The 14760-nt window shown below is 26.3% G+C and overlaps 11 protein-coding genes across 11 annotated transcripts; 9 read left to right on the top strand and 2 right to left on the bottom strand.

Annotated features, from left to right (window-relative positions):
* Positions 1–526: 526 nt before the first annotated feature.
* EHI_142100 (uncharacterized protein) lies at positions 527–1066 on the top strand (the record flags this gene model as incomplete). Its single annotated transcript, XM_643482.2, has 1 exon — positions 527–1066. One exon carries the CDS (start codon positions 527–529, stop codon positions 1064–1066), a length of 540 nt encoding a protein of 179 aa, XP_648574.1.
* Positions 1067–1259: 193 nt separating this feature from the next.
* On the bottom strand, positions 1260–1986 carry EHI_142090 (RNA polymerase subunit Rpb5, putative; the record flags this gene model as incomplete). Its single annotated transcript, XM_645678.1, has 2 exons — positions 1260–1728; positions 1841–1986. 2 exons carry the CDS (start codon positions 1984–1986, stop codon positions 1260–1262), a joined length of 615 nt encoding a protein of 204 aa, XP_650770.1.
* A 178-nt stretch (positions 1987–2164) lies between these two features.
* On the top strand, positions 2165–3184 carry EHI_142080 (glycosyltransferase, putative; the record flags this gene model as incomplete). The annotated part of the gene is made up of 1 exon (XM_645679.1): positions 2165–3184. The coding sequence occupies one exon, from the start codon at positions 2165–2167 to the stop codon at positions 3182–3184; it is 1020 nt and encodes a 339-aa protein (XP_650771.1).
* A 178-nt stretch (positions 3185–3362) lies between these two features.
* Positions 3363–4287, top strand: EHI_142070 (uncharacterized protein; the record flags this gene model as incomplete). Its single annotated transcript, XM_645680.1, has 2 exons — positions 3363–3663; positions 3704–4287. 2 exons carry the CDS (start codon positions 3363–3365, stop codon positions 4285–4287), a joined length of 885 nt encoding a protein of 294 aa, XP_650772.1.
* A 66-nt stretch (positions 4288–4353) lies between these two features.
* Positions 4354–4782, top strand: EHI_142060 (zinc finger domain containing protein; the record flags this gene model as incomplete). The annotated part of the gene is made up of 1 exon (XM_643479.1): positions 4354–4782. One exon carries the CDS (start codon positions 4354–4356, stop codon positions 4780–4782), a length of 429 nt encoding a protein of 142 aa, XP_648571.1.
* A 104-nt stretch (positions 4783–4886) lies between these two features.
* EHI_142050 (uncharacterized protein) lies at positions 4887–6077 on the top strand (the record flags this gene model as incomplete). Its single annotated transcript, XM_643480.1, has 1 exon — positions 4887–6077. One exon carries the CDS (start codon positions 4887–4889, stop codon positions 6075–6077), a length of 1191 nt encoding a protein of 396 aa, XP_648572.1.
* Positions 6078–6349: 272 nt separating this feature from the next.
* EHI_142040 (exocyst complex component exo70, putative) lies at positions 6350–8647 on the top strand (the record flags this gene model as incomplete). The annotated part of the gene is made up of 1 exon (XM_645683.1): positions 6350–8647. One exon carries the CDS (start codon positions 6350–6352, stop codon positions 8645–8647), a length of 2298 nt encoding a protein of 765 aa, XP_650775.1.
* Positions 8648–8687: 40 nt separating this feature from the next.
* EHI_142030 (uncharacterized protein) lies at positions 8688–9830 on the bottom strand (the record flags this gene model as incomplete). Its single annotated transcript, XM_645684.1, has 1 exon — positions 8688–9830. One exon carries the CDS (start codon positions 9828–9830, stop codon positions 8688–8690), a length of 1143 nt encoding a protein of 380 aa, XP_650776.1.
* A 126-nt stretch (positions 9831–9956) lies between these two features.
* EHI_142020 (RNA-binding protein, putative) lies at positions 9957–10724 on the top strand (the record flags this gene model as incomplete). Its single annotated transcript, XM_649535.1, has 1 exon — positions 9957–10724. One exon carries the CDS (start codon positions 9957–9959, stop codon positions 10722–10724), a length of 768 nt encoding a protein of 255 aa, XP_654627.1.
* Positions 10725–11262: 538 nt separating this feature from the next.
* On the top strand, positions 11263–13302 carry EHI_142010 (uncharacterized protein; the record flags this gene model as incomplete). Its single annotated transcript, XM_649536.2, has 1 exon — positions 11263–13302. One exon carries the CDS (start codon positions 11263–11265, stop codon positions 13300–13302), a length of 2040 nt encoding a protein of 679 aa, XP_654628.2.
* A 213-nt stretch (positions 13303–13515) lies between these two features.
* On the top strand, positions 13516–14760 carry EHI_142000 (histone acetyltransferase, putative; the record flags this gene model as incomplete). The annotated part of the gene is made up of 1 exon (XM_649537.1): positions 13516–14760. The coding sequence occupies one exon, from the start codon at positions 13516–13518 to the stop codon at positions 14758–14760; it is 1245 nt and encodes a 414-aa protein (XP_654629.1).

Below are 14760 nucleotides of genomic sequence, written 5' to 3'. Positions count from 1 at the left end.
GAAAAACAAAAAAATATGAAACAGAATGATTTGAGTTAATCAAATGAAACTCAAAATTACATGAAAGAGATACTCTGAAAATGGAACAAAGAAAAAAGAAGAATACGTGGCAAATAGAATAAGAAAAATGGGAGAATGAAATAAAAAGAAAAAGAAGAGAAAAAAAAGAATGAAAAAAGAGTTATATTTAATAATAAAAAATAAATTAAATTAAAAAACAACTTGAAAAAACAGTAGACAATATATTAATTTATCAATGAAACCTAGTATTCCTGCTATTTCTACTGTACTTTGTAATGGTATTGTATGTTTCTTGTTTGTATTATAATAAATGAAAAGTGTTTTATTTTACAATGAAAGAAATGTACTTTAAAAGATTAATTTAAATAGTAATGAAGTACTTTCAATTTGATAAGAAAGAAGAAAATTCACTTGGTGATTTCAATGTAAAATGAAATACTTCAATAAATACAAAATAAAACTAACATATCTTTAGCACACAGAAATTCTTAATAACCCAAAAACTATGGCATTCACCTTTGTTGTTAATCAAGAAAACCAAACTGCAGAAATTATTACTACTAATAAATTTACAACCCTCCTAAATCAAGAACTAATTAAACAATTAACACAAATCGCTACGGCAGCTATAGATGAACCTCAAACAGTAAAAGATGCTGTTGACAAATTTAAAGTATACAAAATTCCTCTCCCTCCAACAATGGAAATGCCTTCACAATCAACAAATAAAATGGAAGAATGTGTAAATAGAGAACGTGCATTTACGCCATTAAGAAGAATGACTCCAATTACTCGTACATCTCCAAGAATGTCTCCAATTACTCGTACATCTCCAAGAATGTCTCCAGCAACTCCTGGATATGCTCAATTAGAACCAGAATTATCTACTAAATTACCTCAACAATCAACTTCTCCAAAAAGAAAACGAGCTATTACTCCTCACAAATTAAATTTCCATCAAACTATAGAAACTACTATTGATGACTCAACAAAACAAAAACTCATAAGTGTATTGAATAAAACAGGTTCAGAAGAACAACATTAACGTTTTGTCTTGTGTATCTAAGGTCTTTTTTTTTATTAATGAATTCTTTTATATGGTATATTTTTTTATCTTATTTTTTGGTTTTCTTTAAAGAAATACCATTTTTGAAAAGAATGAATTTAATAATAAACAATATTCTTTTGAAATGCTAAAGAAAAACAGTGAATCTAGAATGTTTAATAATTCAATCCATTTAAAAGACAGCACGATATGTTACGTATCTTCCTGCAGTTTCACTTTTACGGATAATTTTAACAACATCACCACGTTGAAATCCATAATACTTACTAATTGGATCAGATGTTAATAATCGAGGAAGTTGTGATTCTTTAACTTGATACTTCTTTAATAATTCTTGTTTTTCTTCAGGACTTAAAAGAATATGTTGTGGAACAAGAATATGGTGAGTAACATTAACAATTAATTCATCTTCAAGTAATGCTTCCCATTTTACTTCTCTTGGTTGTTCCATCATTTGTTTAACTGGAGATGAAAGTTTTCCTCTATAAACAATAATAGCACGTTTAACATGTTCTGATTCAACTTCTGTTAAATATTTTCCTAAAACATCTGTCTTCAATGAAACTCCTTCTGCAAAGAAAACAATAATACCATCAGTTGCATCATTTTCTTTTACTACTTTTATAGTTAATTCTTTATGACTATTCGTGAGTTATCAATTTCTTAATTTCTGTTGAACATTATCTTCTTATCATTTTTATTATATAACATTTGAGTAATTAAATATCTCATTCTCTGAAAAAATAAACAAACTCTACTCCTTCTCCTCCTTTATAAAATCGTTCTTTGAATCCTTCGAGTGTTGTGTTATGATCTTCTTCACTTGTGATATATCCTCTGTCCCTAAGCATTTCTAATACGGTTTTCCATGCTCGATAGATATGAGTTACACTCTCCATTTAAATACCCTTTAGTTCTTTTTTTTAGTTTTTTGAAATTTTTAGGGTTTCCTAATTGAAGAAATAGTAAATATCAATTGTGAAAAGGATGATTCAGACTTGTCACTTGTCAATGTTTAGTGATTGAAATGAAAAGACATCATCCCTTAAGAGGGAGTTCTTGTAATAGAACCATTCTATGATGATATTATTCATTTGTTTCGTATCATTAATTAAAGATGGATATTCATTAGAAAGTGCATTTGAAAGAGTATGTAATGGAAAAGCTGATGCAGTATTTTTATGGGTAAATGGAACTTCACCTCATCATTTAGAAGAAATGAGTAAATATGGAAGAACTAAAATAGGTGGATTATATAAAGATTATGGAACAATAAGATTTGGGTTACGTTCTATTATTGAATATGCACCATGGATTAATAGAATTTTTCTTGTGACTGATGGTGAAATACCTGAATATCTTGACATTGAAAAGGGAAAAGAGTCAAATCCACAACTCATTCTTGTTTCTCATAGGGATATCATGAATGTATCAATCTTACCAACATTTGATAGTAATGTTATTGAAAGTTATATTCATCATATACCTGGGATTAGTAAATGTGTTTTATATTTAAATGATGATATGATACTAGGTAAACCTCTTCAGCCAGATTTTTTCATTTCAAAAGATTCAAAATTAAGAGTATATCATAATGGATTTATAGCACCAAACATTGAAGGAGAAAAAAGATCAATTTGGCATCGATCAGTTAGTCATACTAACAAACTTGTTAATCAAAAATTCAGAAATGGAGAAGTTGTCAAACATCCATACCCTTCACATCATTGTTATTTTATGTTAACAAATACATTAAATGAAATGGAAGAAATTTGGATAGATAATTATACTGAATCAAGAGAAAATAAATTTAGAAAAGCAAATGATATTGTTATTTCATTTCTTCATGCAGCAACAATTGTTGAACAACACAAAGGAGAATATGTTAAACAAAAAAATAATTTTTATTTCAGTTGGTGGGGTGGAAATCATACATTAAATTCTCAGACGATGGATAGAATTGCAACAAAACATTATTATTGTATATGTCTTAATGATGCTATTGCAAACGAACCAAACGCTGACCAAGAAATCGATTATTTATATCAAAGATATTCAGAAATTTTACCACATCCTTGTCCATTTGAGAAATTTTGATAATTTATGCAAACTTTATTTTCTTATGAATAGTCACTATTACTATCCTTAATGGGTTTGATAGAAATAATAAATCAGAAATTAAAAAGTTATCTTTCATAGATTTTAGTTTCTCTACTTTTGTTTAAACTTTTTATTTCTTAGTTTAAAAGGAAACTATCAATTTTATTTACTTTTTATGCAAGATATTCCCAATAGAGAATCACCAATATTTAATGAAATAGATAGTACACCAGAAGAAACAGGAGATTATCATTTAAAATTATGTTTTTGTCCTTTTTGTCAATTTGGAATCAAGTCTATGGGATTAGATAAAAAAGAGAACAAAAAAATTATTTCATGGCAATTATTGTGTCGTTCAATTTTGTATTCTCTTTCTGTTGTTAATGCTCCTCGTGTTTATTTTTCATTAAAAAAAGACATTTATTGGTGGATTGTTGATCACTGGTATTGTTTTGGTTCATTACAACAATGTTTGCGTTTGTTTCTATTTAGTTTTAAGATTTCTCATTAATTTAGTTAAAACATCTCCCTCAAAATGGAAAAAGTCATTATTAGATGCTTTAAGCCATTCTTCATTTTTTGAGTCTGGAACAGTCACACTTAAAAAGACAGGAATGTGGCGGTTGAATCAAATAATAGCTCCTTGGGAAGATGACAAATTGTCATCAACTTCTCTTTTTCATCCCATTTCACTTCCTCAGCAACCTCAGTTCTTATCATCTTTAGGAGTTTTGAATGACTTTCATAAATCCAAAGAAACAATACATAAAGATGTGATTTTCAAAATGCCAATTGAAAGTACTGATACAAACACTCAAAATAAGATTAACACTTCTTTGCATGAAAAAAGTACAGAGGATAGTAAAGAAAATAAAGAGATTATTCGTTCTCATTGTATTGAAGCAATCAAAAAATATCAAATGGCTTATGATGAACTTGAAAATGAAATGAAAGGAAATATTCTTGATAACGTCACAATAAAACAATTAAATGATATAAAAGAAGTAACAAAAATGGCTGTATCAGTATTAAATATGTTAGACTCTAGACAAGAAGAACAAAATTCCATACTAATTACTAAGGTGTTAGACAAAAAATAGCAATAAAGTAAATAAAGGTGTTGATGTTTTAATACAAATAGAAAAAGATGAACTTGAAATCTACAAATGGAAAACAAGAATAACAATCATGAAGTGATTGATCTCACTTCTGATAATCTTGAAGAAAAGTCTCTAGTCAGTCAAAGAGAAATTAAAAACCAATTGAAGAAACCAAAAACTTTTGCACTGAGTCTTAATAAAAAAGAACAACACCCACCAAAAGAAACACGAAAGTTTTATCCAAAAGTACCTAGTGTGTCTAAACAAAATAAAAGTGAAATTTTCACGTATCAAAATGAAGTAACTAAGAAATGTGAAGGAATTGAATGTCCAATTTGTCTTCAGTTAACAAGAAATGTAATGACAACTCAATGTGGTCATTTGTTTTGTAAATCATGTTTGACTATAGTTTTAACATCAAGTGATAAAACACCTTTCTGTCCCATTTGTCATTCACAAATCAGTCTTGTTACATCACACCGAATTTATCTTTAATAAATTAACTATAATTAACTATAACAAAACTATTTATATTGTTTTCTTTAAAACAAAAAAATAAAAAGGGTTAAAAAAAGAATTAGAAAAGAATTTCAATAACAATGTCAAGAAGAGAAGAAATTGAAAAAGCAATTAATGAGCTTATTGGACAACCAAAAGAATTTGGAGAGGAAGAAATTGATAAAGCAAAGATTGAAAATGATGAAGAGCTCAAAATGAAGGATTCATTCACAGTTGGTAAGATTAAAGCAGCACAAGGAATTGAAGAGGATAAAAATTGGGAAGGGAAGATCGTTAATAAAGAAGATGTGTTCAATAATTTTTCTAAATCAAATGAAGAAAGTGAAGAAGATAATTCAATGAGTGAAGAAGATGCAGAAAATTCAGAAGAAAATAAAGAAAGTAATGAAGAAGATAATTCAATGAGTGAAGAAGATGAAGAAGAAAGTAATGAAAATAAAGAAAGTAATGAAGAAGGTGAAGAAGATGAAGCTGATAAATTAATTCAACAAACATTAAATGTTGAAACTATACAAAAGAAAACAAATGATGTTGAAAAAGAAGATGTTTCTAATCAAATTAAATTATTTGATACAGCATTAGACATTAGAGTTAAGATGCAAGGAATTCTTGGAGATGTAAATAGTTTACCATTAAGTGAAGATATTAAAATGTTAAGAGAAAATAATGAAAGATTTAAGGAAGAATTAGAAAGTTTAAATAGTTCATTTAAAAACCTTTTCCATAGAACAACAGAGTTATGTGAAACAATAGATAAACAATGGGGAGTTCAATGGGAATATAAATCAACAGATAATGATGAAGAGAAATTAATGAAAGTGAATAAAAAGAAAGATGAACAACGACTTAGTATCATGGAAAAATGGCATTCAAAAACAACAATGATGAATATATCAAAATTCTCTACAAATCAAAATGGTATTGTTCAACAAGTTAATGCTATTCTAAAAGATCAAGAAAGGTTGTTTAGAAGAAGTCAACAATTAAGAGGAACTAAAATTTATTTGAATGAAGACCTTATTTCTTCTTCAGAAGTATTTGATGATGGAGATTTTTATCAACAACTTATTAAAGATGCAGTTGATTATGGTATAACTGGAAAAGGTCAACCTATGATGAATAACACAAAAAAACAAATACAAAAGAAAAAGAAAAGAGTTAACACAGACATCGTATTTCCTAAATTAGAAAATTTTAAATGTCCTGTAGAATATAATGAAAAATTAATGGAAGTTGATCGAAGTATTTTTATTAAGAATTTATTCAAATAACATAGATTGATTATTTATTATTTGATTGATTCTTTATTGAAATTTAATTTCTTTGAGTAAATACTCTTTTCTTTGTTATTTATCTTTTTTGTTTTTTCTTTTTTTTAAAAATAATGAATTATTTCGTTATATATTACATAAACTAAAGTTTCATTCATTGAAAAGACAAATTTTATTGATGAAAATAATTTAAAAATAGAATTACTAATTTAAGAACAAAGAAAAAAAAGAAAAAAAAGTTCAAAAGAACTGTTTTAATACTTCGATTTGACATGGAAGAGAACCAACGGTCTAAAGACCAACAACGAATTATCACACTGTTATTAAATGAACAATTTGAGTTAAGATCTAGCGTAATAAATTCAGAGATACTTGAAGAGGATGATTTAATTACTGACTCACTTACAAAAGGAGAACAAATTGTCAGTCGAATGGATAAAACTATTGGTTCAATTGCTTCTTTATTCAGTGGAGCACATACTACTATAGATGAGTTAAATAATAAATTAGAAGAAGCAACTAATAATAAAGTAGACAATACTATTGATTCATTAAAGAAAGATAAAATGTTATTACAAAATGCTATTGGCTCAATCAACCAAGTTGGTGATATGTTAAAGTTAGCTAATGGAATACAAGAAAGAATTGGTAGTGTAAATACATTTGATGAATGTGTTAATTTACTTCAAGACTGTATTAAAATTTATCAATTTATGAATGATAGAAAAGAATATCAATTTTATAGTGCACATGAAATAGATACAAAGAATCATTTACAAATAGTTTATGATAAAACGTTAGTATTTTATAATGATTTATTTGTTGAGATTAGTAAACCAGAAAGTGTTTCACAAATATTATCAAAAGAGTCTTATATTGGAACAGAATATCTTCAAATGTTAAAGAAAGCTATGCCAATAATATTTGAAGCTGGAACATTATTAAGAGCTAATGCTCATGATGTTTTTGCTGTAATATTTGAGAATAGAAAAGAGTATTTATTAGAAGTTATTCAAAGTATTACTTTACCAGTATTAACTGAAAGTGATGAAGTTGTAGAGTATACAGTAGGATATACTAATGGTAAAAATGCATTTATTACTACTATGAAGCATGTTCTTTCTTTGTTTCAAAACGAACGTATTTTTCAGCAAGATATTCTTCAAAACGATTTTGATAAATTCTTTGTTGGGACTACGGATGAACCATTCACTGCTTTTATTGATTTATATACATCATTTGTTTCAACATTACAAACATTGGATACTCCATTTATTGTTTTCCCATTACTTGATATACTTGAAGTTTATGAAAATATGAAGGCTGACTTCACTAATGCACTTAAAATAAATGAAGATCCAAAGAATAAGTCAAAAGGATTTATTGCGTTAGAAAAAGGATTTAATGTTCTAACATCATCATTTACATTTGGTAGTGATAAAAAAGAAGATGATGAGGAGGAAGATGATTTATATGTTGAAGATACAACAGGAGATAAAAGAGATTCTCAAACTAAAAGAGTAGATGCATTATTTGACACAATGTATACAAATGTTAAAACGTTATTAATTAAATTTAGAGATGAAGTCCTTATAGATTCTACATTAAATAAAATATTTTCATGGACAGAGAGTAGTATTCCAGTAGATGGAACAGTATCTCAACTCGCAGCTGATACAATGCATTATCTTTCTAAATTAGAGAAATATCTTCCACAACTATCTAGTTATATAAGTAGAATGTATAGAGAAGAAAACAAACAAAATAGTAATGGAACAGAAGATGAGGGATATGTAGGAATGTTTGTAGATGTGTGTATTCAAAATTTATGCCAGATGATAGAGGCAAGAGCATCAAAAGAAAAATCCAGACTAGGAAAAATATTTAAAATAAATAATTACGCATTTATTATGAATGTGTGTATGTTAGATGGATTTGAAAAATTATTTGGAAGTAGTTTACAAAAGAAAATAGAAAGTGACTTTACAACAAAAAAAGAAAATGCCATACACGAATATAAAGACTCTCTTCAATCAATTTATGAAACTTTAAATGCTAGACCTAGTAAAAGTGAACAAATTAAGAAAGCTTTTACTTCATTTAATAAAGATTTCCAAGCACTTCATACAGTATCTAGTGGATATTCAGTTTATAATGACCAATTAAAAGAGGAGCTAAGAAGTGTATTAAAAGAACAAATATTAGAACCATACACTCTTTTCTATAATAATTATGAAAAAGTTAAATTTACTCAAAATCCTACTAAATATTTCCTTTATACTCCTCAAATGGTTGAGCAATGTATTAAATTAATGTTTGAAGCTAAAACTGATGTTAATGGTGAATCAAAAGAACTTACGGATTACATTCCTGACTTCCTACAAAATGTACCTCATTTTGTTCCTAAAATGTCTACTATTACTTCTTTAGCTACTCCTTTACAAAATCTTCCACAACATTTAAAAAATCTATCACATAAACCTGTGGATATTGTTAAAGAAACTCCAAAAGTAATTAAAAACCCATTGAAAAGTACTAAGAAGTTTATTAAGAATATTAATCCATTCTAAGTGAATTTTTTTTCTTTTTGATTTTAAAGAATCATTTAGGTTATTTATTTTCATATGCACTTAGCTCAGTAGAAGTTTGTCTTGAAAATGAATGAATTAAATGTGACTCTTTATCAAAAATTACCCCTTTCTGAATAAAATAATTTTGTTGTTCATTTGTTAATTGAATAGAGTCTAAAGGATATGTCTTATGTTCTTCAGCCATTTTTTTAACAATTAAAAAATATTTTTCAAATTGACTCTGTTCAATATACATCATTGAAACACAATTAGATTTAAAATTACTTGAATTAATAAACCTAATTGCAACTATTTCATTTTGATATTGTATGTTAAATGATTTACATAATTTCTTAATATACCTATAATCAAATGAATAAGAAAGTGTTGAATTTTGTACTTGTTCACAATATCTATTAAGTACATTAAGGAACATGTCTTTTACTAAAGAGTTAAAAGTATAACAAGTGATATGATTATCTCCTAATTGATAATTTCCTTTCATCATTTCGGGATTTTGAGCTACAACACAATACCTTTTCATTTCTCTTTTAATGAAAGAATTGTACTTTCTCAATATAAATGTTAAAGAAGGTTGTATTGGTATTTCAAATGAATGTTGTGTTTTAAAATTCTCAAATGAAATAAAGTCATTTATTGCAAATGAATGAAATTGTTCATTATCAAATGTATAATTAAGTTTTAATGGTTTTACATTTAAAGAATTAATATATTTTATAATGTCTTCTTTAGTACATTCTATTTCTTGTTGAAAAATAATTCTTTTATTTTGTTGATCAATAACAAATTGAGCATGAAATTTGTTTTCAAGATAAAGAGGGAGTAAATAATTATAAAATGCATTATCTGCATTATTTATATTAACCAATTGAATACTTTCAACATATGGAACACTATGTTCAATAAACGATTCAATACAATGTAACTCATTTGATTTAAGTTTATGATCAGGAATAATAAATAAAATATCATCTTCTATTTGAATCTTACTTGAACAGAGTTTTGTTGTTGTCTCTTTATAATATCTCAATCTTACTTCATCAAGCACAACTGGAAAATATATTTGTGCCTCTTTTGGAATAACTTGAATATTTCTATAAATTTCATTAGGAATTTCTTCTTCTACATTTCCCCAAATAAGTTGAGTAACTGCTTTCATCATCAAATTACGTTTATGAAAAACTTCAATAATTTTTCTTAAAAATTATTAAAAAAGAAAAACACAAATTTAATTAAAAACCCTAAAAAAAAAAAAATGAAAAGAATTTAAAAATTCAGTTCTTGGTTGATGAGTGCAAATGATCCATTATGGAAAGTTAATGATTTTAAACCAGAGGACAATCCTAATGGACTATTAGAAGAGAGTAGTTTTTCAATTTTATTTCCAAAATATCGAGAATCATATTTAAAAGGGATGTGGTATGTCATAAATAAAGCTTTAGATGAAGTTTGTTTAAAAGGAGAACTTGATTTAGTTAAAGGTATAATGACAGTTAAAACAACTCGTAAAACATGGGATCCATTCATTATTATTAAAGCACGTGATATGTTGAAGTTATTATCAAGAGGAGTTCCAGCACAAGAAGCAATAAAAGTTCTTCAAGACCAATATTGGTGTGATATTATAAAAATTGGTAATATGATTAAAAATAAAGAACGATTTGTTAAAAGAAGACAACGTTTAGTAGGTCCTAATGGAGCTACCCAAAAAGCAATTGAAATATTAACTGGATGTTTTATTTTAATTCAAGGTAAAACAGTAAGTGTAATTGGTTCACCTTCTGGTATTAAAATGGTTAGAAAGATAGTAGAAGATTGTATGGACAATATTCATCCAATTTATAATATTAAGGCATTAATGATTAAAAAAGAATTAATGAAAAACGAAAATATGAAAAACGAAGATTGGTCTCGTTATATTCCTCAATACTCAAAGAAACAAAATACTAAACCTGAAAAATTAAAAGAAATTAAGAAAAAGAAAAAAGAATTAAAAAAGAAAATTATAGAAAAGAAGAAAAATTATTCTCCTTTTCCTCCTGAACGAGATGATTGATTGATTTTTATCATTTTATTTTTACATTAGATTCTATTTTTGTTATTAATTTATATCATTATTCATATCTTCTTTATTAAACTATTTTACTTCTTCTTTTTATTCCTTATTTTCTTCTCAAAATCTTTATGACTCTTTTTGGTTTTTATTTTATAAATTAATATAATAAATCTCATTATGAAGAACAATAACTCTATCTGATAAAATTAATAACTATAAAACTCTTTACCTCTTCTATCTTAAATATTCTTTTCATTACTATTTCTGTAAACCTTCATTTAGTTTAGAATTATTATATTACTTCTTCTTTTATTCTTTATATATTATAATAAACTTCAATTAATGAGTTAATATCTATAAAACTATTTACTATTGAAAACAATACCAACTTTCTTTTGTCTATTATTTTTTATAAATAAATAAAAGCGTAGATTATTATTATTTTTATTCTCTTTTTTAATTTTAATGAATATTTACGTTATATAAAACAAATAAATATTAAAACATAAAACTTGAAAATTGAACAGATTTTATTGAAATGAACCAATCATCACCTCCTCTTGTTCTTGTTGAAAGTGAACAAATTCCAAGAACACAAAATCAAAGAAAGAAAAATTGGAAATGTACATTTCCTAAATGTGAAGAAGCACCTAAAACAAGATATAATTGTTATGCACATGTTTGGGATGCACATTTACGAACAGAACTTAGTAAACCAGGAAAGAATCCAAATAATTTATTATTAACAACGTTTAAGTTATCTCCTCAAAAAGATGATATTAAAAGGTTGTGTGAGGATTATATGATTAAATTGATAGATAAATATCCACCAACAAAAATTAAAAAAAAAATAATAATAAATAATAATGATGGTGATAACAATTTACAATATCCTTTTGCCTTTGACCCTAATTCAAAGTCATTTGACAATGAAATTCATACTAATTCATCATCAAATAGTGTTATTAATAATGAAACTACACCAAGTCGTTCAATAGAAAGTGTTCCAATATCATATTCTGGAGCACCTCTTGCTATTGACACACCTATTGGAATTGAAATGCAACCAACACCAATAAAACAAAACATAAATACAAATGAAATACAACAAATGATTAAAATTCCATCAACAGGAGATTACCAAATATCACCAGAAGATTTTATTAAGATTGAAAAGATTAATGAAAATCTCAGACAATTGCATGTACTTGGAGAAATATTTGCAGAAAATGGATTTTTAGTAAGGTCAGATGCACGAAGTAAAACTGATATTGAAGAAATACACAATTCTCTTAATGGAATTTTATCTTTAGTTGGAGTGTCTTATTCTTATAAAAATGATAGTGATAATAAAAAATATGGATTTGTTGCACAGGATGTACAAAAGATTTATCCAGACTTAGTGAAAGAAGATGATACAGGAAAATTGACAGTAGATTATTTAGGAATTATTCCTCTTCTTGTTGAGGCATTAAAAGAAATACATAATAATGCACAAGGATTAAGAGAAATAGAAGAAATAAATGGTGTATCAAAGAAAGTTGATTGTGCAATTACACAGTTAGAAAAAGTATTATTTGAAATGAATTGTAATAATCCCCAACGAGAAGAAAAATCTAAATTCATTCAATGGAAAATACGTATGATGCATATATTTGGACCAATATCATTTTTAATATTTAGTTGTTTGTTTAGTACCATTACTTGTATAATTATTGCAATTATCTTTCCATCAATGTACTTTTTAATGGGAATAACAATATTATTATCTATTATATTATGGATTTTTGTACTAATTAATAAAACAGAAGTAATGAATTTCTTAAAAACTAAAAAGGCATTCTTTCCAATAAAAAATAATATCAATTTTAAATGGAGATTATCCCAATATATTACGTGGTATATTGTTTTTTCACTTTTAATGTCAATGTTAATGCTGTCTATTATCATTGGATATCATGTAATAACTCTTGTTAGTTGTTATATTATTGGTGTAATAATATCATTAGTAATATGTTATTTTATTAATAAAGCATCATATAGATTTGGACTTCCATATCAATATTCATTTATTGTTTTAGTAATCTTTCAAGCTATTTGTATTGCAGTTATTATTCTTTGTACTGTATATCAACCATTTTATGAAGGAAAAAATTTTGGAGATGATTCTCAATATGTAGTTCATCTTTCAGATAATGTAGAAGTAAGGCATGTAACTATGCCTCAAATATCATGGAATTGTTTTTCACCAAAAATAATTAGTGAACCTTATTTACCAAATGGATTATCATTTAATACCTCACAGAAATTATTTTGTTTATCTCATCCTTTTCTTATGGGAATTCCACATGGTGACATTGTTGATTCAGTAGTTAAAGTGAGTCTTCAATGTAATGGAATTGTCCTTCTTGATTATCCTACATTAACATTTAAAACATGTGCAAAAAATACTGATCCAGGATTATGTAGTATTAATTCATGTGGTTATTGTCGTTCATCAAAATCAAGTTTCTGTGGGATATGTGATGATTATTTTACAAAGCAATGTCAATCAGTTGCTGGTATTTCTAATTGTTAATTTCTGTTTGTTTAGAAAAATGTTTTATATTTCAAATTTCATACAATTAAAAACCCTTAAAAAAATTTTTTTAGTATTAGACAAAATAAATGAAAAAATACCAGAAAATCTCAAGATAAAGGAAAAAAAGTAAATGTGAGAACAAAAAAATTAAATAATAAAGCCAAAAAATAAAAATAAAAAAAGAAATGATATTTTATTTTTAAAGATTAAATGAGTAATATCTTGAGATTTAAGATAAATGAAAAGGTATTGTGTCATAAACATGAAGATCCTGAAGGATCATATAGAGAAGCAAGAATTCTTGAAACAAGAGAACATAATGGAAATACAGAATATTATGTTAGATATACAGAATATAATAAACGATTAGATGAATGGACAGCAGCAAATAATATTATACGATATTCATCAAAAGAAAATATTATTAGACCTACAACAAAAGAAGATGGAGTTAGTCAACGTAAAATGACAAGAGCATTACGTCAATCAAATGTTTCTATGTTAGAAAAAGATAGTGAAGTTATTGATAAAACAACACCACAAGAAAATGAAATATTTCAAAGAACAAAAAATATTCAACATGTTACTATTGGAGATTATGATTTAAATGTTTGGTATTTTTCACCATATCCTGGAGAATATGGACATGCAGAAAGATTATATATTTGTGAACATTGTCTTAAATATATGTCTAAAGCAAATACTTATATTAAACATAGAGAACATTGTCCATATCATTTTCCACCAGGATTATTAATTTATAAAGATGATGAAAGACATTTAGCATTTTTTGAAGTTGATGGAGCAGAAGCAAAAATGTTTTGTCAATCACTTTGTTTATTAAGTAAAATGTTTTTAGATCATAAAACATTATATTATGATGTAGAACCATTCTATTTCTATGTTCTTTGTGAATTTAATTATAATGAACAGTGGAAAAGTGATGATTATCATATTGTTGGTTATTTTTCAAAAGAAAAAGCTAGTCCTGATGGGTATAATTTAAGTTGTTTAATGGTATTACCACATCATCAACGAAAAGGATATGGTAAAATGCTTATTTCAATGAGTTATGAATTAAGTAAAATTGAAGGAATTCCAGGAAGTCCTGAGAAACCATTAAGTGATTTAGGATTAGTTAGTTTCAAAAGTTATTGGTCAGGAGTAATTGCAGAAGAATTATTAAATTCAACTGAAATTCCCTCCATTGAAGATCTTACTTTAAAAACAGGAATAACAAAAGAGGATTGTGTAAGTGCTTTAGATACTTTAAATTGTATTTCTCCATATCGAGGATCACAAATTATTTCAATTAATCACATTAAAATGGAGGCATTACGTGAAAAGTGTTCAAAGAAAGTGGTTTTAGTGAAAAAAGAATTACTTCATTGGAAACCACATTCAGTAGTAGTAAAATATCCTAATGTTATGCAAACACTTAAGACATATTGTTAA

The sequence above is a fragment of the Entamoeba histolytica genome, genomic scaffold (assembly GCF_000208925.1).
Source record: "Entamoeba histolytica HM-1:IMSS scf_1104750518443 genomic scaffold, whole genome shotgun sequence".
Classification (NCBI taxonomy): domain Eukaryota; phylum Evosea; order Mastigamoebida; family Endamoebidae; genus Entamoeba; species Entamoeba histolytica.
Note: the sequence above shows the minus strand (reverse complement) of the source record. Positions and strands in the feature narration are given on the sequence as shown.